At 46.4% G+C, this 23,810-nt stretch overlaps 1 protein-coding gene across 5 annotated transcripts in view; it reads right to left on the minus strand.

The window, feature by feature from the left end:
• The window catches only part of Fto (FTO, alpha-ketoglutarate dependent dioxygenase), a 407,615-nt gene that overhangs the window by 191,119 nt on the left and 192,686 nt on the right, over positions 1-23,810 (minus strand). For all 5 annotated transcript variants that reach the window (XM_087594054.1, XM_087594053.1, XM_087594057.1 and 2 more), the window contains one exon: positions 16,375-16,499. In XM_087594054.1, coding sequence (XP_087450180.1) covers positions 16,375-16,499 — 125 coding nt within the window. The remainder of the gene's footprint in view (positions 1-16,374; positions 16,500-23,810) is intronic.

Below are 23,810 nucleotides of genomic sequence, written 5' to 3' on the forward strand. Positions count from 1 at the left end.
TGGTAAATTAATAGTTTACTGTTCCAAGATTCCTACGTGTTTATATGATTGCTTTTCTGACATAAAAGTTTGTAGTTGTTATGGAAACATATGGTAACATTTGCTGCTAAATTTTAAATGCATTTTCTACCCCTGTTACACACCTGAATCGAAGCCAAAAACTCTCTTTGCTCTACATTAGAGTGAAATTCAAACTGGTCTGGGTGACTATAAATGGTTACTGTTTGTCTTGGCTCCTACCTGTATCAGATTTAGACTGAGGAATCTTAGAGAAGAAATTACACGGGATAAAATGGATATTTCTAAATTACAAGGCCTGCAATTCCAGTGGCTCCAAATATCAGCTTTCTGTTTCATCTCAGCCTGCCAGAAAAAAAAAAATTGTGGGACTGGACAACGAAAGAGAGGCAACCCTCACTGTCCAAAGCCAAATGCTTCTTGTTTTGATTAAAGGGGAGGAGGAGACTGCAGGTCCAGATCAGTTAAGTCTTGTTAGCAAATTAAATGGCTGTAGATTATCATGGCACGAGATATGAGTCTTAGCCCCTGGCCGCCAGCAGGGATGAGGGAAAGGATCAGTTCTTTGGAACCACTTTGTTCTGCATCTCGTCATTTTTACATAATTGTCGATGCTGACTCTAGGCCCACAGGGATGGTAACTTAGAAATGTTCATTGGACCGTTTGGGTTGTTGTTGTTTGAAGTGCCCTAATTCCTCATTTCTCCAAACCTTAATACCTCACCCAAGTCAGGTTTCCTTGTGCAATGTCATAAATACTACTTAAGAAAATGACATACTTTGGCTCGGAAAAACATCAGATAAGACAGTAATGACAGTGTTTGCCTATTTGAGCATTTTTCCTGGGACTTTAGATCAAGATAAATCAAAAGCCACAGAAGCACTTCTGTTTGTGCAGTAGTCTTGCTTGGGAAACTGAGAGACCTACATTCCCCACCTGCACACTGTCCTGGGGGCTGGGTTCCTGACTTGTGGTTGACTTCTGAGCCTCCTGACTTAACTCACTGTCTCTCAGTTTGGGGACTGTAACCACACTATTGACTGGAGTGTACCAACTGAAATTCTCCACCAGAGTACACTCTGACTTGGCACAGATCTGAAGTTACCAGGGGAAAATGAAGCCATTTTGCCTAAGCGCGAAGGTAGGATGTCTTGCAACATACTCTAAAAATTAACCTAGGAGGTTCGGAAGTGAACCAGAATTCAGGAACCCAATCATTAGGCCTTTGTAAGGCAAGATGTAGCTTCCTTGCGCCCTAATGGTATATGTATTCTGAGGGAGGAGGCAGTGGTTACAGTTTCCTTGCACTTCCCTCCCGCCTCACATTCAAATGAAGAACTCCGAGTCCTAAGACATCTCTTACAGACTATGTCCAGGATGCCAGGGGAACCAAGGCCACAGGACACAATCCCAGCAGTCAATGAGCAGTGACCTTTTGCACGCTTCTCCAGATCTGTTCTTCAGTGAATGGAACTAATGTGTCTTAGTCTACGGGGGCACAGAAAAAAAATGGAGTGAAGAAAAAGACACCAGAATGGGCTGCTCAGGCTGCAGCCTGCCGTGGCTACACAGAACCTGCACCTCTGTTGGGTACATTGGAGCTTTCTCTGGTCTTAAGTCACCTGAGCTGTAACGCGATGTGGGGGAAACCGGGAGCTGTGGAAAGCTATGGAAAGCCACGCCCGCCTATAGCGAAGACTCCGGAGTTAGTTAGCTGGTGCTCTTCGTCCCCTCAGCATGATGTCTCTCTTAGAAAGCACAGCACAGAGACGACCGAAGCACAAGACTTCTGGGGCTGGAGTACTTTGTATGGCCAGCACCTCCTCCACTCTGACAATGGGATCCACCATCGTTAATTTTTAGCTGCATTTGTAAACAGACTACAGCATTATATCTTTTAGTATTGCTCATTAAATCGACCTTCAAAAAGGCATCATGATTTTAGTCTGATACTCGAGCAATGTTATTTGAGAACCATGGATCCAATATGACGACTGTCCTTTCTCAACCTAACCTAAACTCCAGGTAGAAAGAAAAAAACAGCTTTTGAGATCTATTGAATAGCAAGGTGACACTATAGTTAATAGTAAGATATTGTATATTTAAAAAAAATTCTAAGATAAATTTAAGGTATTTTATATACACACCCAGTGAAGCAAATCATACAACTTTCAAAAATAAAAAGCATCTGCCAGTTTGTTGCAGGAGCTTGGTTATAATCTTAGATGGGCTGGGAGATGCCTTCGAACCCACGGTCAACCCTGCATTTGTCCCAGAGGCCTTGGGACTACACAGCCTGCTGCCAAGCCTATGGCTGTCACAAAGCTTACTTCACCTGCCACACACTCCAGTCTCAACACTGGGGACTGTTCCTTCTTCCTTGTTTAAGTTCCAGAAGATCTGAATACTGTCGGGGGCAGTCTTGAGGTGGAAGAGGCCTTTTTGAAAGAGGAAGAAAAAGTGACAGTATCCAGTGGGCTGGTTTAAATATGTGTTGACCCCCCCATGCTAACTCAGTCTCGTGTGATACATTTGGCATGAGGAAAGATGGATGACTTACGAACGACAAGCTACCATTTCTACAGTAAATACATTATCACAATATAGAGCGGGACATAAAGGTCTGCACTTGCATCATTAGCCAGGCTGTACTTAATGGGAGGCTCCCTGTGATGTATAATATGTTATGGAAAACACAGCTGCTTGCTTCTGCAGGAACGTGCCTAGGTGCACCACACCTGAGTCCGCAAACCTTTAATAACCCTCAACGACAAAGCTGTACCCCTCACAATAGCGATGGCTGAAAACCATTATCCACGGATAATTAACTATGTCAGGACACTGAGGTCCTAACATGAGGTCCTCACAATTCCCCACTATGGGGAGGTAGGAAAGTATTATTATAACGGATTGCTAATACCTCCTAAAAAGACTGTCCCACTTGTGCAGTGTGGACACAAGCCAGGGGTAAATGCATCATCTGAGCGACTGCTGCCTCCTTGGGACACTATCACCTTTTGAGTTTAGGAACTGTGAAGAAGTACTTGGATTTGAGATTCAGATCTTGAAACTGTATTCACGTGACTATATTGAGGGCAAACATTTGTCACTTAATTCTCCACAACTACGGAAGTCCAGAGTGGCCCTCCCGTAAAGCCTGCCTACTGCACCCATTCCTACTGTCAAGAGCCCACTGTTTTGCTTGCTTCAGATGTCTCGGGCATTTTGAAGACTCCCCAACAGCACAAAGTGCCTCAACTCCTTAGTAACAGCCTGTTTGATGCTTGAAGCCCAAAGCTCCACTCCATTTATTACGATGACTTCCTACCGTGTGGGGCTGGCTTTTACCTCATAATTAAAAAAGCACCTGAACAGGACCATCCGTGGCTGTGGATTAAGTTTTGTATAAAATGTATCATTTCATTTTTTTTTTCCTGGCACATGCCTCTAGAACACCATGCATATACTTTTAAAAAATGCTTAAATGAACTGTTACTCAAAGAAGAAAACATGAAGGAAGAAAGGAAGGATGGGGGAAGGGAAAGATAGCTAGGCTGAGCATGTGCTCTTTGATGCATTCCAATGTAGCAATAAGCGCACAGCGCTGTCGTCTGCCCAAAGAGCCAATGAACCGTCCACCTGTGCGTTCTGTTCCTAGGATTCTGGTTGCAACAACCCAGAGAGGCATCGTTTGCCACTTAATTTTGCTCTTCCTTTTTGCAATCACACAGATTTTGGAAAAGACATTATTTATCCAAAAAGCTGCCAAGACACTGGGTAAGAATGGATTTGGTTATAAAGACTATTTTACAAGTTATTCTCATTCAATATTCTTTCTTTTCCTTTTCTTCCTCTTCCTCTTCCTCCTCTTCCTCCTCCTCCTCTTCCTCGTGCATGCCGCACTGGATATACATGAAGAGTTTATAAACACTGATTACAGACATTTCTTCCATAGGAGTTCTGACCTTATGTTCATTTTGCTATAGAACTGCATGAATTTTTTGGAAATGCTGGCTTACTTTAATACCTTACTGCGTTCTCTTTACTCAAGTAAAGCAATCGTTTTGTTTTTCTCTCTTCTAACAGATGATCAAACACACACGTCTAACATTCCCCAAACCACACCTCTATAGCCCAGAGCAGTCTGGTGCAATTACAGTAAAATATCATACTGACCGCAACCAGGTCAAGTATGTTTAAGTCTTATTTATGTTAATTACAGACCTATGTGAAGCTGGGTGGTGTGAGGAGGTTTCTGACAGTGAGATGGACATCCTCGATGCTCTGGATTGCAGCTCCTCCACTCTCACAAGATGGCAGGGACTCCAACCGGGGGACTATTGCATCCAGTGGACTTGTGACATCCTTCTCTGTGTAGGTTCTCGCTCCAAGAAAACGTGTGTTTTATTTGTCTGGTTTTTTTTCCTTTTGAAACTGGGAAGAAGTCCAGTCTTCCTTGCAGGGCTAAACAGACCCCTTCAAATACAGTGGGACATCCCCTCACCTCAACCCCTCCCCGCCCCCCTGGCTTCCTCCACCTCTGCAGGCCCTATGGATGGGACAACTGGGTTTGCTATTGGAACGCAAATATCCAACTCTCACGCCTGCTCACCAAGAGCTCGAGCGCCTCCTCCATAAAGCCCAGAGTCTCACTGGACAGCATTTTACCTCTGTGAGTGTCCTGCCAGGTCTCCTTAGCTTAATTACAGAACCTAGGCACAGTGGTCTCAGGCGCCATGGTTACAGAAGCCAGTAGAAGCACGGATGCAACCAAATTACCCAGCAACGCGTAGGGGAAAGACGACAGCAGCAGCCTGGGGAGTGGCGGTTCCCACACCGCTGAGGACTCTCACCTGCCATCCACAACACTCTGCGTGACATCACTCAAACCCACACTCAGATTTCCACGCACACGCACACCTTCCTCACACCCTGTCTGACTCTTCTGCCACAGCCTGTTTCCAGGGCTACTAGAAGATGCTGTGCTTAACGCAGCTTCCAACTCTCAGAGGCCCCCTCAAAGCTTTAAAAGCTGGCATAACATGCAGAAGGCAAATGGAGAGCCGGCAGCAGAAAGATCATTTACAGTGACTATACAAACAAGCTAAATGAAAGACTTGTGTTCAGTCATTAAAAATAATAATGCCAAAGTCCCGAGGGCTGAAATGTAAAGCTTCAGCTCGGCGTGAGGGGATGGCAAAGGAGTATGCTTATTACCCCAACAAGATAACACGCTAATTTACTTAGTAGGCAATTTAAGAGTACGTTCACAGTGAAATCTCACTTTTATCAGATTATATGAAAAATAACAACCACAAATAAAATGCTCACTCAAGCCTGGGGCTTCTGTAAGATAGGAATCACCGTGTGGGAGGCCAGCAAGGGGCTGATGGAGGGGCTGGCCCTGGAGATTCCTCCCCAGTGCTTGGCCAGTCTCCTGGACCAAGCCGGGGTGAGTTATAAAGTTATTTCCCTCACATTTTGTGGGTGATGCCTAACATCATGACAACAGAGGGGAGGAAAGGCCCTGCCTACCTACCTGCAAGTCTCTGTAAAGTAATGAATACAGACAGCTTGGGGACTGTCCACCTGCGCTACCTGCCTCTGTCTGCCTCTAAAGTGAAACCACTAGGGATTGGCAGAAGGCACTTGTCTGACAGGGCCAGGACAGCCTTTCTCCTCCATGACAGCCTGGGCCTACCCTCTTAAACCTGACCCACCATAATTCCTTCACAATGCAGCAGCTAGGCAGCTGACAGTAGCAGCTGCAGTTCTAAGCGAGATGGATGGAATTTTCATAACTGGTTCCCCAAGTTACATTTTACCTTCAAGATAATTTATGAGCTGCTATGGAGCCTTGAAGAGACAATATGCTTGCCATAAAATTAACTCTAACAGTCTTGTAGGTTATAATTAACACTGGGAGGGTAACGCCAACTGGACGAAACACATGGCATAATTGATGGTGAAACAGGGACCGGAGGAGGCTAGCAGTGTGATTGCCGTGTGTGTGTGTGTGTGTGTGTGTGCGCACACACACACACACACACACACTCAGCACAAACTGGGCTTTTCTGAGGCTTCATGGTAGTCACTTTGCAGGCCTCATGTACAGGGACAGAAGAAGCCAAGCCGGACAGGGAGGTGGGGGGGGGTGGTTGTGGCTAAACCATGGGGCAAGTGGGTAGAGCCACAGAGCAGAAGGGGATGGGCACCAAACCAGAGGCTATCAGGGAGCTGGGTGGTATAGTGACACCTCAGCCCCCTCACCCCCACCCCAGGGGAGCCTGCCAGGAACTACAACTGGCACAAACAGACAAACACCATTGGCAGTGAAGGATGCACAAAAGGTAGAGAATCAAGATTTCTGAAAAGGTTCTTCCAGGAAATCTTTTCAACAGTGCGGGCATATCTCAGGAGCCCATGAAGGTGATCAACAAAACATGGATGTTTATTAAATTACAAAGTCCAGGGGTGGCAACAGAGGCGGCTCATCAGAAGTCATGCCAATCACTGTGTTTTCCCTGACACGGCAAGCCGGTTCCGTCTGTGCCTGGAATCCTGAGCTGCCCGAGCAACCGACACCAGAGAAGCCACACGCAGGCCTGAAACTGGGACCCGTCAAACGGTTTTAATGAGCAATTTTCAGGTGACTGGCCTATTTTCATTTTCAGATTTGTTTTGTTTTTGTCCTAGGACAAGAGACTGGAGGATTCTGATAAATGATGCAACAGTGTCCCCTACAGGCCGGCAGTGCTGTTCTCCCCCACCCTGGCACTTTCGAAACCCGAAACCAGTTAAACTTTTATCTATAACCTGGAATATTCATTCCAAAGTAAATTTGTAAAATACACTGGGGACACCCCTAAGATAGAATAAAATTACTATTCTTCACATGTAGTAAGTTGTTTCCTAGATATAAACATACTGTGCAGCTGATGGAGCAGAGAAATCGCTCCCCTCCACCTCAGGGCACCTGCTCGACTCGGCCTTGATTAACACAGCCCCGAAATTACCTGACCTGGAAGGTGTACAGGGTCTTGCAGGCTAAACTTGGATGTTCTCATCTTCCTCCCCACTCTCTTCTGAAAAGATTGCGATCAATACAAAAGAAACAACATAGCTATAACAGGTGGAGACTTCCCATTAAAAGACTAATGGCGGCGAGACTCATACAGCATGGGCTGCAGACAACTGCCTCACGGAGAGATGCACTCAGAGCTGGAAGGGGGAGGTGTGTTCAGCTGGCAGAGGAAATACCGATTTACGGACACACACCTGCTTACCTCCACAGCAGGGAAGAGCCTAAAGCACTGGATGTCCTGTACCGTGAGACTGAAGTCAACATACTGAAGCATGCGAGTGGCTGGGTGACATGTGTGTGACGGCTTGGCCGCTGTGCTCCCAGCAGTGGAGCCTGGCATGCTGGCTTAGGTTGCATCTCTACTACTGACCAGCAGCTGCCCTGGGCGAGGTGCTCTGTGTCCTGTGCTGCAATCTCGTCACAGAGAACACCGAACATTTCCTGGAGCTTCAGAAGTTCTCAGCTAGTTCTGGCTGTCACTAGGGCTAACAGTGGCTCCACCCCAGATTTTAAGGAAAGAACGGAGAAAGCCATGTCCATGATTGCTGCTCTTGAGGATCTTTGACCCAGGCTGGAGGATGCCCTCTGCCTGGAGGTCATGTGGATCAAGACGCTGTATTTTAGGTGAAGTTGAATTGATCCAAAATGCCTGTGGACTGCCTAGATTTTTACGCCCAGATGCTAAGGAAGCTTGGAGCCATACGTACATCTGTCAATTATAGGTAAGAATACCTAGCCCAAGCCCAGAGAAGAACTAGCCCAGGTTAGGCTTCCTCTCCAAACCCCATTCAGCAGTACCAGGTCTGGGTACTTGCTGGCATCAAGTGGGACTTGGCATCAAGACACTTTGTCAAAGGAGAGGGCAGTTTGAAAGACGGACTGCGTTCATTCTTCACTTTGTTCTTTTGGTCCATCTGGACCCTATTCTATTGCCGTGAGAAGACACCATCATGGCCAAGGCAACTTATAGGAGAGAGCGTTTAAACTGGAGGTACATGACTCCAGGATCAACATGGCAGGAAGACATGGTGCTGGTGCAGTAACTGAGAGCTGGGCATTTGATCCTTGAGGAGGAGCCATACAGACTGAACCTGGCAAGGGTCTTTTGAAACCTCCAGATCTACCCTACCTTCCCTGACAAGGTCACACCTCCTCCAAGACCACATCTCTTCCAAGGCCTCACCTCTTAATCCTTCCAGAACAACTGGGAATGAGACATTCAAACACACAAGCCTACGAGGGTCATTCGCATTCAAACTTCCACCTGACCTATGATGAGGATGACCTTACGGAGTACCTCATGTGTGTCGGGTTTTTGTCCTAGGTGTTTTACAGTAGGTCCCACCATTATCCCCAGGTAAATTACTAACAGAAGAAGTGAGGTTCAGAGGAAGCTGAGTAACATGTCTAGTACGATCTTCAGTTGTGCCTTTCCTAGAGTTAGGAAGTGGAGCCAAGTTCAAGCCCCGACGGTATGATTTGGATCCTACATGGACAACCACTATGTCATCGTCACACAATTTGCTCTAGGAAAAAAACCTGCTTTGTCCTACATTCAAAACTGAGAATGAGGAATCTCATGCAAGGTTCTATCCAAAGCCCTATACCATATTAAACATGGTTTTCTTTCCTTCCTGCTTATTCTCAAGGGTGGGCAGTTTATTTACCAACCAGCAGCCAGCACGGTGTTGCAGAGGATGGGTAATCCTCACAGAGGCCGGCTTACTGTGAGTCACTCTAGAGCACCTGAGGAGAATCCCCATCTTTCCTCTCTGGGACCCGGGTTTCCATGAAGTTGTGACTCATTCTCTTTCTGTGTATTTGTTGCTCTGTGTTACACAATCCCCTTCTAATCAGGGGTTACTCATCACTGCTGCCCCAGGGCCTAGGACAGTACCAGCTAGGAACTCAGTAAATATTTACAGAACCGACAAGTGACTCACACCAGTCACAGCAACAATAACAACCATTGATAAAGGACAGCCCATTGTCACCCATAATCCCCAACACCTATGTCACAGGTGTGGTTTTACAAGTGCTCTCTTCAGGGGGATTTCCCAATACTTGGACTCAACTTAAACCTTTCTTAGAGTGAAGGTGTTAAAAGGTGGCAAATGTCTGGGAAAGTAAGCTGTAGCCAGGGAGCAGGTAAGTGACAATTAGTGTGGAATCCCTGGGCCGGTGCTCCTGAGGATACTGCTGTTCTCTGGGGGCCTCTACAACTACAAAGGAAAGAGTCATCTCAAGTGACCACGTATGGGGAAGCCCAGACAGGACAATTTGCTATCTTTAAACTGAACGGGATGGCTTTGGTTCAGATCTGTTGAGAGCTGTTTACTCAGCTCTGTGCATTTTACAGACACACTATGCAGGCTCGCCCAGGGTAAACAGTGCCTACCACCCTCCCACCCCCAAGGAGAGGAGAAGCTCTCCGTAAGGAGGAGGCAGCTCTTCAGTTATGCCCACGGCTGTCTTTCCAAAGCCTGGAGCAGGGCTTGGAGAACAGCAGCCCCCCAGGAAATACCTGCTGAATAAGCCGATGAGTGAGTAACTCTTTTCTCACACAAGTTAAGAAGTACTGTCCAGAAGATCAGCCAACGACTCATCATAATCAGCAGCCTGGCAGAGCTCCAGCTCGCCGGCCCACACGTTGATTTTATAAGTAAGATATGCAGAAGCCAATTGGCTTCTGTCCCCGTAAAGCTGTTCCAATGATAGTAACAATGGCAGTAATAACAACACCACTGCCCACCTAAAGGTCAGCTGCTGCCTCTTGGACAGAAGGTAACATCAGTCCTTACTCTCCTTGAATATAATGTTCTAATCCCTACATTTATGAGGGGCTTGATGGCGTTATCAGTTTTATGGAGTAATCCGGTTCAAGGACACCAAGGATGTTCTTTTGCTGAGGGTGGGAGAGACCAGAGACAGGAGAAGGACAGACACACTAAAGAAAAAACTAACAACAACAACAACAACAACAACATAACCAATGGCTCTTGGTAGGCCAGTGCCTCCCAGCTTCTCAAGCCTCCCTTGTGTATTCCTAGTGCCGTCCTGATTCATCTTTGGCAAAGTATAGTGACTTACAAACTCATGCTAAAACTCCTAGTGCCCAGCTAGCTAGCTGTCCAAAGAATCAGCCACTCTCTGGAGCATGAAGGGCATCATCAGACGTAGTCAGATGACACGGTCACAGTGGATCTCAGTAGGTGAGTGTCTCCACCTCTCAGGGTACCCGAGGGCTAATAACTACACATACTGCTAGCACAACTGGAAGTGAGTTGTGGCCCAAATGGGATGTCACCTAGGCTCAGGATAGCAGTAGGAAACTAGGACAAGGTAGCTGCCCAGAGCAGCCGAGACAGACCTGAAGCCACAGGAGTGGCCCCAATGGACTAAACTCAAACCTCATTCAGAGACACAGCCTTTGAGTGGCCTTTTGAGCCTGACCCAACCTCCCTGACGCGCCATCTTCTCACCAGGACCTACTTCTCTTCCACTCAAGGCAGGGAAGTTAGGAATGACTGGCTCAAGAATGAGACTGTGTTTTTTTGTCTTGATCCTGGCAGAGTCCTCAGTGTCTTCTTTCCCAACTAGCCTATGTCCAAAGCTTTGGGTTCAAGATCTCACCATCTTTCCAGCTGTAAGTGTTCTGCCCTTGACAAGGTCAGAGAAATAACTCCCATTCATCCCCAATATTAGACCTCCTTCTATGTTCAAGGTTCCAACTCAGCAAGGTTAATGACAAGCAACAGCAATAAAGGCACAACAAAAAAACACAAAATACTCAGAAGCACAGGGATAGACTGGGACAGATTTCATGCAGTCCGTTGGAATGCCAGGTGCCTTGGCAGATGCCGGGCACACATCACGAACACTGTCTAGGCCCCTTGCTGGGATGGGACATTATTGCAATGGAAGAGACTATTAAATGCTACAACGATTCTGGCTGCAGGTGTTCTAAGTGTCAGACAAGCTGACAGATACTTTGCTTATCCTGTGATAGAGAAATAAATATGAACACTGAGTCAAGTCAATAGAGAAGAAATATCACTCAGTATGTGTGCACACATGTACACACCTACACATGCATATGTGCATACACATACGTGTGCATGAGTCTGTTATGGGAGATTGAATCCCAGACCTTGCACATGCTAAGAATGCCTGCTATTGAACCAGAGCTATGCTATGCCTTTTCATAACCTGCCAGAATATGCACATGAATACTCAGAGGTGTGTTATTCATAAGAGTCCCAAAGTAAACAACCAGATGTCCGACAGCTGATAACTTAGTAAGTAAAATAAGGCATAATCATAAGATGAAATATCATTCAACACCAGGAAGAATAGAGTACTTACATGTCATGACATGGATAACCCGATATTAGGCTACACAGAAAAAAATTGTGTTTATTTATAAAATCGTTCATAACAGGCCAATTTTTAGATACAGAAAGAAATTAGTATTTGCCAATGACTGTAAGGAAAGGGGAAATTGAGAGTGGTTAGTTCAGACAGCGGGGCTTTGCTTTGGGTAGGGGGTGTGCTGTGACTAGACAGTGTGAGGCCTGCGCAGCCTTGAACCATCACTCCCCGTGTGCTTCATAACAGTGGCTTTTGGGTCAGATGCCATGTTATTCTCTTTGGGTTATATCTCCAGCTTTAACCCCCCCCCCCCATGGATGACCTTGCTCTCATGGCTGTGCTTCCTCCTCATTCAGCAACAAGTTAAGGCAGTGCCTGCCAATGGGCAGCGCTGTTCACTCTCAAGCATTCAGTGGGCGGCCCGAGCCTTCCCATCCCTCCCTGCATACCTTCCTCCCCAGTACACAGTCAAGTCAAATCCAGAGACGTACAGGTTTGGGTGACATTTAGTAGCCTTTGTTTCTATTTCAATATAATTACAGTCTAGGGGAGGCTTCTGTTATCCAGACGATACAGCTCAGAGTCAGGGCTTTCAATGCCACCGCATGCTAGTCTTTTAAGACTGCTATGGTCACACGCTAGCTGAGCAGGTCGCACAGAGCAGCTCCATACTACCCGTGACTGCCTTTCACTGCCTCTCTAGTAACCTGTGATGTCCCCATGCCCATGGAACTGGCTGTAGAGCAGGGTCTCACAGACACAGCATTGTGAAGCATACTACACACACACACACACACACACACACACACACACACACACTACACACACACTACATACACACTACACACACACACTACACACACACTACATACACACACTACACACACACACTACACACACATACACTACATACACACATGCACACACACACGCACATACACACACACTACACACACACGCGCACATACACACGCGCACATACACACACGCACACACACACACACTACATACACACACACTACATACACACACGCACACACACACAGATGCTTGCTAAGTAAAACTGTTCTTGTCTCAGAAAGCAGAGTCGTGAGGTGACACGCACACGCACACACACTATACACACACACATGCACACACACACTACACACACACACTACATACACACACACACATACACACACAGATGTTTGCTAAGTAAAACTGTTCTTGTCTCAGAAAGCAGAGTCATGAGGTGACTGTCATCTTTGCAGAAAAGGACAGAGCTGTGTGGTGTCCAGCATCGCACTGACGCAGGGCACTCTGTGTTTGTGGAATGAATACTGGGGAACAAACTTTACTCGCTGGATAAACAGTGCATCTCTTCAGGAAAAACTGCCAGGTCTTGGCTGGAATACAACAGTGCCCGTGAGCCACACAGAGACCCAGGGCTGTGACACTACTCGGGCGGGTCAGACACTCAAATGGATACCCTCCCCCACTTTTTTGCAAAACATTTTCATTAGCCTCCATCACTGGAACCGAGCAAGCAGGAACAAAATGTTGGGTGCTCCTTCTGACATGTTCAAGGCAAAGGGGGCCGCTTCATCCCGGAAGCTTAACGTGGGTAATTACACCATAAACACCTCCGCATTTTCAGTAGTCCAGGTGATATCCTGGGGAATGTACAAAGTAAGCCGGGGCGCTGGTTTTTAGATATTTATCTAGAAAAACAAGTCAGGCAGGGACACTGGACTGTACCTTTTCTTTGGTGTACTTTTCAAATGATAATCCCTTGCACTGCCACCATTAAATCTCAATCCGCTGCAGCTCCGTGCATGGGTCATTGAGTCTATGTGTACTGCTGTTATTCTAAAATGTTCCCCTTGGTAGGGAACGAGGGGGAGGAAGGATGCGGAGAGCCAGATGGGCCTCTTCACAGTTCATTTATCAAACCTAATACGCTGGGCTCCGCCCTCCTCTCTCGCACTATTGCGGTTAAACTTCCATATAATTTGGTAATCATTTTCATTATCAGACAGTGACCCCAAAGCAGCCGATCCTGGGATATTCAGTCCTTGCAGCTGCTCTTTCTTCTGCCTGCTTCTACAGTAGACCCTAAGAGCTTTGGATTTTATTAGCTGCAGACTGACCTCTGGGCTGCGGAGGTCAAGAAGGGGTCAGATCAGAGGGTTTGCCCAGTTCTTTAAAAGCTATAACAAGCTGTCTGTCAGGCAGAGTGGACTGTATAAACAAAGGGAAATCTTCAGAAACTCGGTACCTCTTCTGTTAACACTTGCCGGGCATTCACACGGTGCTCCTGATGGGGACATGAATGGACAGCCTTAATAAGCCTATTTGGAGAGGGCTGTTTATAAGATTATCGAGTTTGGGGAAGGAAACCCAACAGCGCTTAGAAGTGCCTCTAGAATCGCAGGCTTGTGTGACACTGTGACAAACTCAGTTACCCCAAGTCACTGCAGAATTGACACTTTGCTCAAGGAGCTAAATTACAGAGAACATATGCTTTTGGTTTCAGACATGCAGAGTCCCAGACAATGGCTCTACTTCTAGCCTGAGAGAGGGACGTGTATTTTATGACTGAGTTACAAGTGTCACTGAAAATGTTCTCTGTTGATCATGGTGGCAGATGAACCTGCTGAGGAAAGGACTTTTGGATGGGGGACTGAAGTCAGTGGGAGTCAGGCTGACTGGGTTCTCAATGTACAGCTCAATGTGTGTTATAAGCTAACCAGAGTCATCTGGATGCAACTTTCTGAAGAAAAAAAAAAATCTATTATCTAACCTAACTGGTCCCTTGATAGTTTTGACGAAGGTAAAAAGGCTGTAATCTACTGCTTGGCCCTCTAGTGAGTGTTAATTATTTTCTGTTAAAGTGTGTGTGTGTATGTGTTTGTGTTTGTGTGTGTGTGTGTGTGTGTGTGTGTGTGTGTGTGTTTGTTTTCCTTTGTGCGATTCCTAAGCACACAATAAGCCCATCTTTAAAACCTAGGCAGCAAGCAGCAAGGAAGCGAGGCACTCTCTGGGATGTTTTATAACTTTCACCACCACCCGCTGGACAGCCACGCAAGGCCCGGCCTGTGCCAGACGCCGGGTGAAGCTTTGATGAGGAAAGAGAGGGATATGGTGACCGTCTGTTTATCCGGCTCATATGGATGAGGCTTTGAGATAGGGCACCGAGATGGGAAACATCAAATGGGGGCACAGGAGGGTGGGGGAGGCGGACGGTTATTTAATACTCTGAGGACACTTTGCCTTTGGAGCTCTCGGGACATCGACCTCTTGAAATTCTCTTTCAGGTGTTTGGTTTTAAGAGGGTCTGCACAGTGTCAGCTGCTAAGCCCGTTCTTCCCTCCGCCTCCACCACAAAGGACTTGTGAATTTTTGTTTCAGATGCTAGACTACATCAACTTCAACACTGGCTCCAGCTCCTGATTAAACTGTTAGCAGGAAAGGACCAGAAACGCTGAAGCCAGACTCCATTTAAACAGGCCATCTCGGCCACACTGTCTAATGAGTTGATGTCATAGGAAATTACTGGTAACAAACTATATGCACCCGACAAAAGACAGCCATCCCTGGTGAGCGTGCAGTGTGGGTTGGGCTGTCTTTCAGGGGTTGGGGGGAAGAGACTATGGGAGAAAGAACACAGAGGAACACATTCTTCCCTCCTTTGTGATTTAATTGGTAGCACTAGGAAGAAAACAGAATGTAGCAAAAAAAAAAAAAAAAAAAAAAAAAAAAAGAGAGAAAAACCTTTCCAATGCCACAATGCTGATAGTCCATTATTTTAAAAATATATAATGCAAATATAATAACGGTAACACAAAAAAGCCAAAATGAAATTATTGTAAGTTAAATGGTAAATCGTCCGCCAGTCAGTGCTGCTGAAAATTCATTTACGATGAACGCACTGAGAAAGGGCACTACTGAAAACTATGATGCTGCCTTTAAACACGAGTCTGAATCAGACAGAGATCATACAGCCTGAGGGAGCAGCTTGCTGATACCCGGTGAGAAGCAATATAACAGCTCTCGATGCCTTTCTCGGAAAAGGCTGCTCGTGCCTTCACTCCTTTCCAACACATCTAGTTTTTATGATCATAATTACTGGTAAAGCTATCAGTTATTGTAAATTTTGCAGTACGAACTTTTGGAGAATCTTGTGGTTGTCAATAAAAAAATCCTTTGACTCCCAGGCACAGAGAACTTCTAGGCCTCAAGTAAGACTGTGGAACAATACACAGCATCACCTCCCGACACCTCCCGACGCCTCCCTCTTGCACAGAGATGAACGAGAGCTCAGCTGACCAGCTACGCATGCAGAAGAATCCCAACATCTGGAGGAGCCGGCTCCACCCTTAGATGTCAACTGTTTTTCAGGCAAGCATTCGCCAGCAAGCACATTTCGTCAGAACTGATGATTTACACAAGCCTTCCTTCCGTCACGACGGCTTTCTAACCACAGGTACCTTCATGCACAAAGAAACCAGGCTGAAGCAAAAGGAACCTCTCCTTAGCCAATTCTGAAAATGAGGCAGGCTGATGAGCATGCTACTTTCAAACGCTCTGCCAGTGTGCGGGATGGTGGACCCGGCGAACTTCCCAGGCATCTGCCTAGCTGAATGGCAAGGCTAGCCTCGGAATGCCGGGCAGGACGGGCGCTTGGGCTTCAGGTACTCAAGCCACGTTATGTGCAAGACGCAAACCTGTAGGCTAGATGTTACACTATCGGAGACTTGTCCACGCACAGGGACCACAGCATTATAACTGATGAGGTCACCACGGGCAGGAAAGCTCAGAATATCTTAACCTTGGTTATTTCCTATGGCCCCACAGATGAGAGGGACAGGCTGAGCCCGGTCAGGGATAGCGAGCCCCACCTCAGAGCAGCACAAACCTGGCGTGCCATTCTTTCCTCAGATTCTGGCGCATGGTGAGTGGGATCAGGACGGCAGACAGAATTTCACTCCTTTGTTCCACGGAGAGCCCCTCTCTCTTAACTTCACGAAGCACGGCATTTGTCTAGAAGAAATGATCCCCAAAAGAGAAAGAAAAAGTGAAAAATTAATAATAAAAAAAAAGCCCATAAGCAAATAAGGACAGTAAATCAATGGCTTTTTTATTACAGTTCCCTTGCTAACAAATCAATACGGTAAATGATGTCAGAAATGGCCAGCATATATTCTGGGTTTAATCAATGGACATGGCACACAGGGCAAACTCCAACGCGCCATCGCCTAAAGAGACGCGTCCGGCGCCGCGAGTGCTCACTCCTGTTTTCTCAGCACACGAGCGGTTTTCTTCCAGGGAGTTGCCAACCATGAGCTGTTATTAGGAATGATTTCACTGACTGGTCACTGTGAGTTGTTTGTTTTACCTTCATTAAAAAAAAAAAAAACAAAATGAAAGAAAGAAAGGCTGTGACTTCCCTCTGTTCCTGCGACCCGGCGGGACGTTCTGCATGAACCCTCACGTTTGAGCCATTACTTTGATTCCCACCCGTGTTAGAGGGCGGGGAGTGAGGTCATTCTTTCTACTCGCTTGCTGCACATCAAGATCTCGCAAAGAAACAAGCAGGGGCATAAAAATCGGACAGAGCAGCGCATCTCAATAAACATCTTTTAAGATTTGTAAATATTGGGCTGGAGAGATGGCTCAGTGGTTAAGAGCACCGACTGCTCTTCCAGAGGTCCTGAGTTCAATTCCCAGCAACCACATGGTGGCTCACAACCACCTGTAAAATGATATCTGATGCCCTCTTCTGGTGTGTCTGAGGACAGCTACAGTGTACTCATATATATGAATAAATGAATCTTTAAAAAAAAAGATTTGTAAATGTTACTATTTGTTATTAACTCCCAAAGCTTTCTATTTTGTTTTAAACTATGTGTACTTGTGTGTGTTCCTGTGTATGTACACGTGAGTGCAGGGGGTGGGAGGGAGGTGCTGGGTCCCTTGGACCAGGATTTACAGGTTGTTGTGAATTGCCTGACACGGGTGCTGAGAACAAACTTAGTATCTCTACAAGAACAGTATCTATCTATTCTAACTGCAGGACTGTCTCTTCAGTATGCATGCACGCATGATGCATGCATGTATATATGCATGCATGTGTGTGTATCTATGTGCATGCATGGGTGCCACAGCTGCAGCATGTATATGGGAACCATAGAACAACTTGTGAGAGTTGGTTCTCTTCTGCCTGTGGGTCCCCAGATCTTGACTCAGGCTGTCAGGCGTAGCCTCTTTACCTGCTGAGTTGTCTTGCCAAGCCCAGGGATGTTATTTTAATTTCAAATCAGTGGTTCTATACCACTTACATAAACACTAGTTTACCCAAAGATAAATGTGTCAAATAGAATACAAGTCACAGATATCTAGACAGCTCTAAAGACATGATCAAAATGAAGCTGGTTTCCTTTGAATTTATAAAAATATTGTTTGTTTGAATGAACTGGCCAAAGCGAACGTTAGTGGGATCAGAGTGTCCTCTTGTGCTCTAGGCTCAGCTCAGGCCTTCTGTGTCTGGTTTGGCTCAGAGCTGCAGAGCATCCACAGAGCTGGAGGCCCATCTCTGCTCCACTCGGTTCCTGTACAGCACGTCCTTACAGCCCCGCCCCCACCCGCCTGAAGAGGGTACAGGAGTCTGTCCCTCTGAGAGGAGGAGGAAGACAGGAGTATCCTCAGAGGCCGTCCATCGAGCACCTTAGCCTCTAGCACACCTTGGTTTCCATGTGCCTGTTTTTCATGAGCACCCTGTCAGGCCTTTCCCTGTTCCTCAAATCATCTGAGCTGCCCCTGTCTTTTAAATAAGGCCTGACATTTTAAAAAACTCATCAAAATCTACTTCTCATGCTCAGAACGGAATCATCTGGTCTGCACAAAACCAAGACAGGAGACAAAATCTCTACTGTGAAAGGTCCTTTGCGGGGATAAGAACCCCTGACTCGTGCCTCTAGGATCTAAACATGCACAATCCTGGGAGATAACGCCAGGATCAGCTTCCATGGAAGTAATGTCTCAGATCTCCAGCCCAGAGAGGAAGCTGACTTTCTGTAGATGGTCTGCAACCCAGGTCCAGGAGTGACATTTTCCACTCAGGGCAGACAGGGGACGAGAACAAGTGAAGCAGAGGTGACTAGGGAGAACACGTGCTTCGTCACATGGCCACAACTGTGCCCTTCATACATTGCTGGCTCAAGAGGGCCAAATTAGGAATACAGACAGACAAACTCCCGTTGCCAGGGGGCCTGCGTGCGCACGGGGTGCGGGATTGTTATTCAGTGTGAACACTGCTAGTTTTGTTCATGTTAGAAATACATTAGCATTTTTAATATCATAATAAATAAATACTATGGGCTAAACCCAGGCAGCTGCTAGCCTGTGGCTTTTAATCTAGAAGATGTTTAATTTCAAACTGTCTTACTCATAACAGCTCTGTCTCTTGTCTGGAACATACTACATCACACAGGTGAAGTTGAACATGGCCTCAAAAATCATATTGTGTACTATCATGCCTGTGTGTGGATACATGTCTTCACCTAAACAAAGGACAACAGACAGCCAATAGGACCTAGATGTGAGGGACATAATGTGTGAAGTGTCTTTAGTGTGCCCTAGCCCCTCCCCTCACTTCAATTGTATCCAGAGAATCCGGTTCTCCACACAGTGAGGAGCCTCTCTGAGGAGGAAGAGGAGGTGTGTACAAGGAAGTTCCACAGAAGCAGAGGCTTCGGTCTTGTCTAACACTGCTTCCCTACAAACCACCGAACCACTTACTATTTATCAAAATAACAGATGAGAAAGAAACACGAAAAAGAAGCACTTTGAGCAAAAGGAGCAACGGGTGACTCCTAAGAGAGTCCAGTTAGTCACTCGATGAGTCCATGAAGCCGGGAAGCTCACCAGGTGCTACAACAGACACTGCCAAGAATGAATGATCTACGATAACCAGAACCCTGAGGTAGTTTCTTGGGCTTCAGGCATTCTCTCAAGCCCTTGCAAGCTACACACCATGTAACATTTTTCTTTAAACTGGCCCATGTTAAAAAAAAAACAAACTAGAAGATGTACACACTAAAGAAAGATGGAGAAACCATGGTGCTCTTCAAAGATGAGCTGATGACCGCCCAGTGAAGGCAAATTGCCTGCTTCCCTCTCAGTGGCCATCACTTGCTCAGGTTCCCTCTCAGTGGGGCACCACTTGCTGGGGCTCCCGGATGCAAGTGCACTCCTGCATCATGAAAGAAGGCATGAGAGTGTTGGAGAACTGAAGCCCCATCACATTTCGGGAGGGCCTCTGACACCATCACACAGACTGAAAAGAGGCCGAGGCAATCCTCCTCACAGGATGCCAGTGCGGACTCCTCAGAGGCACCATCTTGGGCATGGAGATTCCTGTGGGCTTCATGCCACACTCAGAGGGAAGGCCCGGCAGCAGTGGTGTACTACAGAGCATTTCCTAAGTTTAGAGGGAAGCCACTGAACAAAGGGAATTTCACAATGTCGCAAGAGCATTCCTTTTACATGATAATAACTAATATTTCTCCTTATAGTGATAATGCTCTTCAAGGTTGATTTATCTGGGGAACATTAGTAGGTATTTCCCCATTTGTACCAACATAGAACATTCATGTATGTTCCATTTTATAAAAACAGTCACCCACAGCCCAAATCACATTATCTCTCCCCTCACCCACAAACAGGGAAAGCAAGCCTTTTATTCCTTTTCAGTCGAGTCTGAGAGGATACTGTTGGGTAAGAATCACCCGAGCATGATTAGCAGCCGTTCAATCTAAGCCATCTTCTAATGGCAAGACCCTTCTCTATCCACATAGACATGTGGACAGGCCCCTTCTCTGAGCTCCTGTCAAGAGTGTCCAGCCACTCTGATTCTCAGTGTATACATTCATCTCAACTCAGCTCAACTACCACATGCAATGTTGTACTAGTTCAACAAAAGGATGCCAGAAAGTTCTATTTAAAATTAAAAGGAAATGTTGAGCGATCTGGCAATCACAATACATTCTTTTGAACACCCAAAGTGGTAGAAAAGGCCCTCCTTTTAGAGTAGCTTTCACTTTGGCAACTGGCCCTCACTTTCCCTGACCTCCTCCCATTAGGTAGGAACCGCTCTTCTCTCCTTGGCCCCTCCCCTCCTTGCCATGCCCCTCCTTCTCTCCTAGGCCCCTCCCCTCCTTGCCATGCCCCTCCTTCTCTCCTAGGCGAATCTACTTCCTGAGACCATCAGCTGAGGGCATAACCTTCAGCTGGCTTTCTCTGTAGAAAGAGCTTTAAGGGATTCCTGTACTCATGACATCTACCCTCCACACTAAGTTCTGCTCCATGCAGCCAACCACTGGCTCTCTTCTTAAACATGGCACCTCCAACACAGTATCATTGCCTCCGTCTGGCCACATCTGAACCACCTTTGCTCTCCTCTCTCTCCTCTTCTTCAATCCCACCTGAGAATGAGTGGCACCATTATCCATGCAATGACACAAACTCCATTTAGTAGCACTACCCCTCCTCCCACACACTTCCTTCACACTAACACTGACACCTCTCCCCTCCCCCCTCTGAAATTTATTTATTTTATATGTAAGTATGTTGTCCCTGTCTTCCAAACACAGCAGAAGAGAGCATCAGATCCCATTACAGATGGTTGTGAGCCACCATGTGGTTGCTGGGAACTGAACCCAGGACCTCTGGAAGAGCAGTCAGTGCTCCTAACCACTGAGCCATCTCTCCAGCCCCTGCTCCCTCTCAGTTCAGACCTCTCGCCTGTACTATACAATGGACTCCAAACTGTTAGCACTCTTACCTGTCTGTGCATTTACTACTTCAAGAGAACATGCTGGGGGCTTGGGATGTAGCACGCACAAGTTCCCGAAGAGGAGCTGGGGGAGAGACGGAGAATGGCGGGAGGGGAGCAAAGGAAGACGGGAGAGAAAGGGACAGGATGGAAAGGGGCCATTTTTCACAGTACAAGTCTGAAAAGTGACTTTCTCTCAAGCAATTCAGCACTGGCCACACAGTGGTTTATGAGCTGGCTGGATGAAGTCCTGATGCTTCCAAGAGGCAACCAGGGTATTTCTGCTTATGTATGCTTTGGTTGTTAAAGCTCAGAAGATAAAAAACCAAACAAACAACAAAAAACAAATATATCTTTTAAAAGCTCAAATTTCTAAGCATTGCAAAACCAAAGCCAAAATAAAACAAAAGAAAGCCTAGTATCTTGAGTCCTGCTGGCTTTGACAATTTTATCTCCTGCCATGCTCTGTTCCACATAAGCCTGGGGACGCACTGCATGCACCTGGTTGTGCTGCAGGTTCCCCTCCCGTGACCCCTATTCCTCCGTGCAAGCACAGACCTGTACCAAACTCAGCTGATCTGACCACCTGAGCATTTCCTAAACCACATCTCAGTCCACTGCGTCATCTCCGTGCTTCCTTCTCCACAGGGCCAGCTCTTTTGGAACAGACAGGCTCCATGTCCACTTCCAAGGCTCCTCGGAGGGCAGCGGACCCGCTCTTGATGGTCATATCTGAATTATGAAGCCCAATGGTATGGTGCTTTACTTGGTGCGTAAAGCAAGTGGTCATGTAGACAGGACTTTGCCAAAGGAGTATTTGATTCAAAGTGCTCCTGAAACACAGGTAAGAACTTGGAAAAGCTACTCCAAAGCCATATAATTGAGAGAGAAATAGTGTATGCGCCAAGGGCAACTCTCATTTGGATGGACGGCCTACCATGCAGTTTCTCTGTTGTACCAACACATCTGACTATGGCCACACTCGGTAATTTTCAACAGAGAAACTAACTCAAAGCCCAGAGACACACAGGACACTAAGAACCCTAAGAATTCCACAAAGCCTTTAGTTTCTTCTCCCTTAAATCTACATGCACAAAAGCAATGCAAAAAAAAAAAAACAAAACCCAAACAAAAATAAACAAACAAAAATCTGTAACAGAGGGAAAACAGAGGAGGGAGGGGGGAAACTGAGAGTCTAAGGAATCATGAATTTTAGGCTTACAATTCAGTCTTCTTTGAAAATAATTTAATTCTTAATTTATTAAAGCACAACTCACTTATTTTTCGTTGAACACACAGGGATGTTTTACATGCCTAATAGTGGGCACACATATGAACACACAGGCCAGAGAGTGGACTTTGGTACAAGCTTTCAAAGAAGAATCCGAGATGAAAGGAAAATCTGATATGTACTCGGTACTAAGAATTCAATTTAAGCCATGGATTCCTTCGGTGCTCTCTTGACATGGAGTAACAGTTCTGACCAACCTAGAATCCCAGAACTGACGCTGAATCTACGATCATAAAATCAGAGAACTCGTGCTTAAGCACATGTGACATACAGACAACCTGAACAGCGATCGACAAATGTGACCGGTAACGCGTCTGCTTAGTTTGTTTACGTTGGGCATTCTTGTGATTTCAAAATTACCAGCACTAGGATGTCAGAGTCTCAAGATTTTCCTACTTCCCAAGCTCTCATCTTTACCACCACCGGAGAAGTAACACTGTCATCACGTGGACAACAGTCCCCGTAACACTATACGCACATAGCGGTTGGTCTTCTGTTAGGATTGTGTTCTGCCTTCCCCCCACGCTGCCCCTCACAGATTACAAAGCTATGCTCTGAGTGATACTGCAGGCTAAGGTTCAACTTGTGAAGAAACTTGGTTTCAGATGTTATCAGCCAGGAAAGCTATTTCCCCACATCAGCACTGTCAAAAACCCAATCGGCCTCCCCTCTTCAAAAGTCCAGGGGTCCTTTTTTCCTTTCCTCTTTTCTTCCATCCCCTCCCCCTTTAAGAAGAAAGGTTCTGAGCCCACTGAGATAGCCTTGGCCCCATCAAAGAGAGGTCGGTCTCAGGTCTTCCCTCATTTACTCATTGTCAGCTCAAGATGGCTCTTTTGTGCAGCCTCTGGAGCCCAATGCTGAGTGATGCCTTCACGTTTTCGGGGCTGGACTGGCACCACCAAAGATTTCCACCGCTCTTGGATCCACAGCCCAGCAGAACAAATAAACATTCCTCTCAGCCCAGTTGCCTTCTTTATCTCCCTCTCTGGGAGCAGGAGATTTTGGGGGTGCCAATGTTTACACAATGTTAAAACTTTCTTTCCCCTGTTTCCTGAATTTGAGAAAACATATCCTGGATGACCTCGGGTGAGAGATAACACCAAGTCACTGCTGGGTGCCACCTCTGTTGGACTACAGGAGGCAGCTGTCTTGGGTCCCCTCCCCTCTCCTCCAGAGTCTATTTACAAGGCGAGGGAGAGATAAGCTGGCTGTCTTGGAGGGGGAGCTC

Source organism: Rattus norvegicus, chromosome 19 (genome assembly GCF_021556685.1).
Source record: "Rattus norvegicus strain SHRSP/BbbUtx chromosome 19, alternate assembly SHRSP_T2T, whole genome shotgun sequence".
NCBI lineage: Eukaryota > Metazoa > Chordata > Mammalia > Rodentia > Muridae > Rattus > Rattus norvegicus.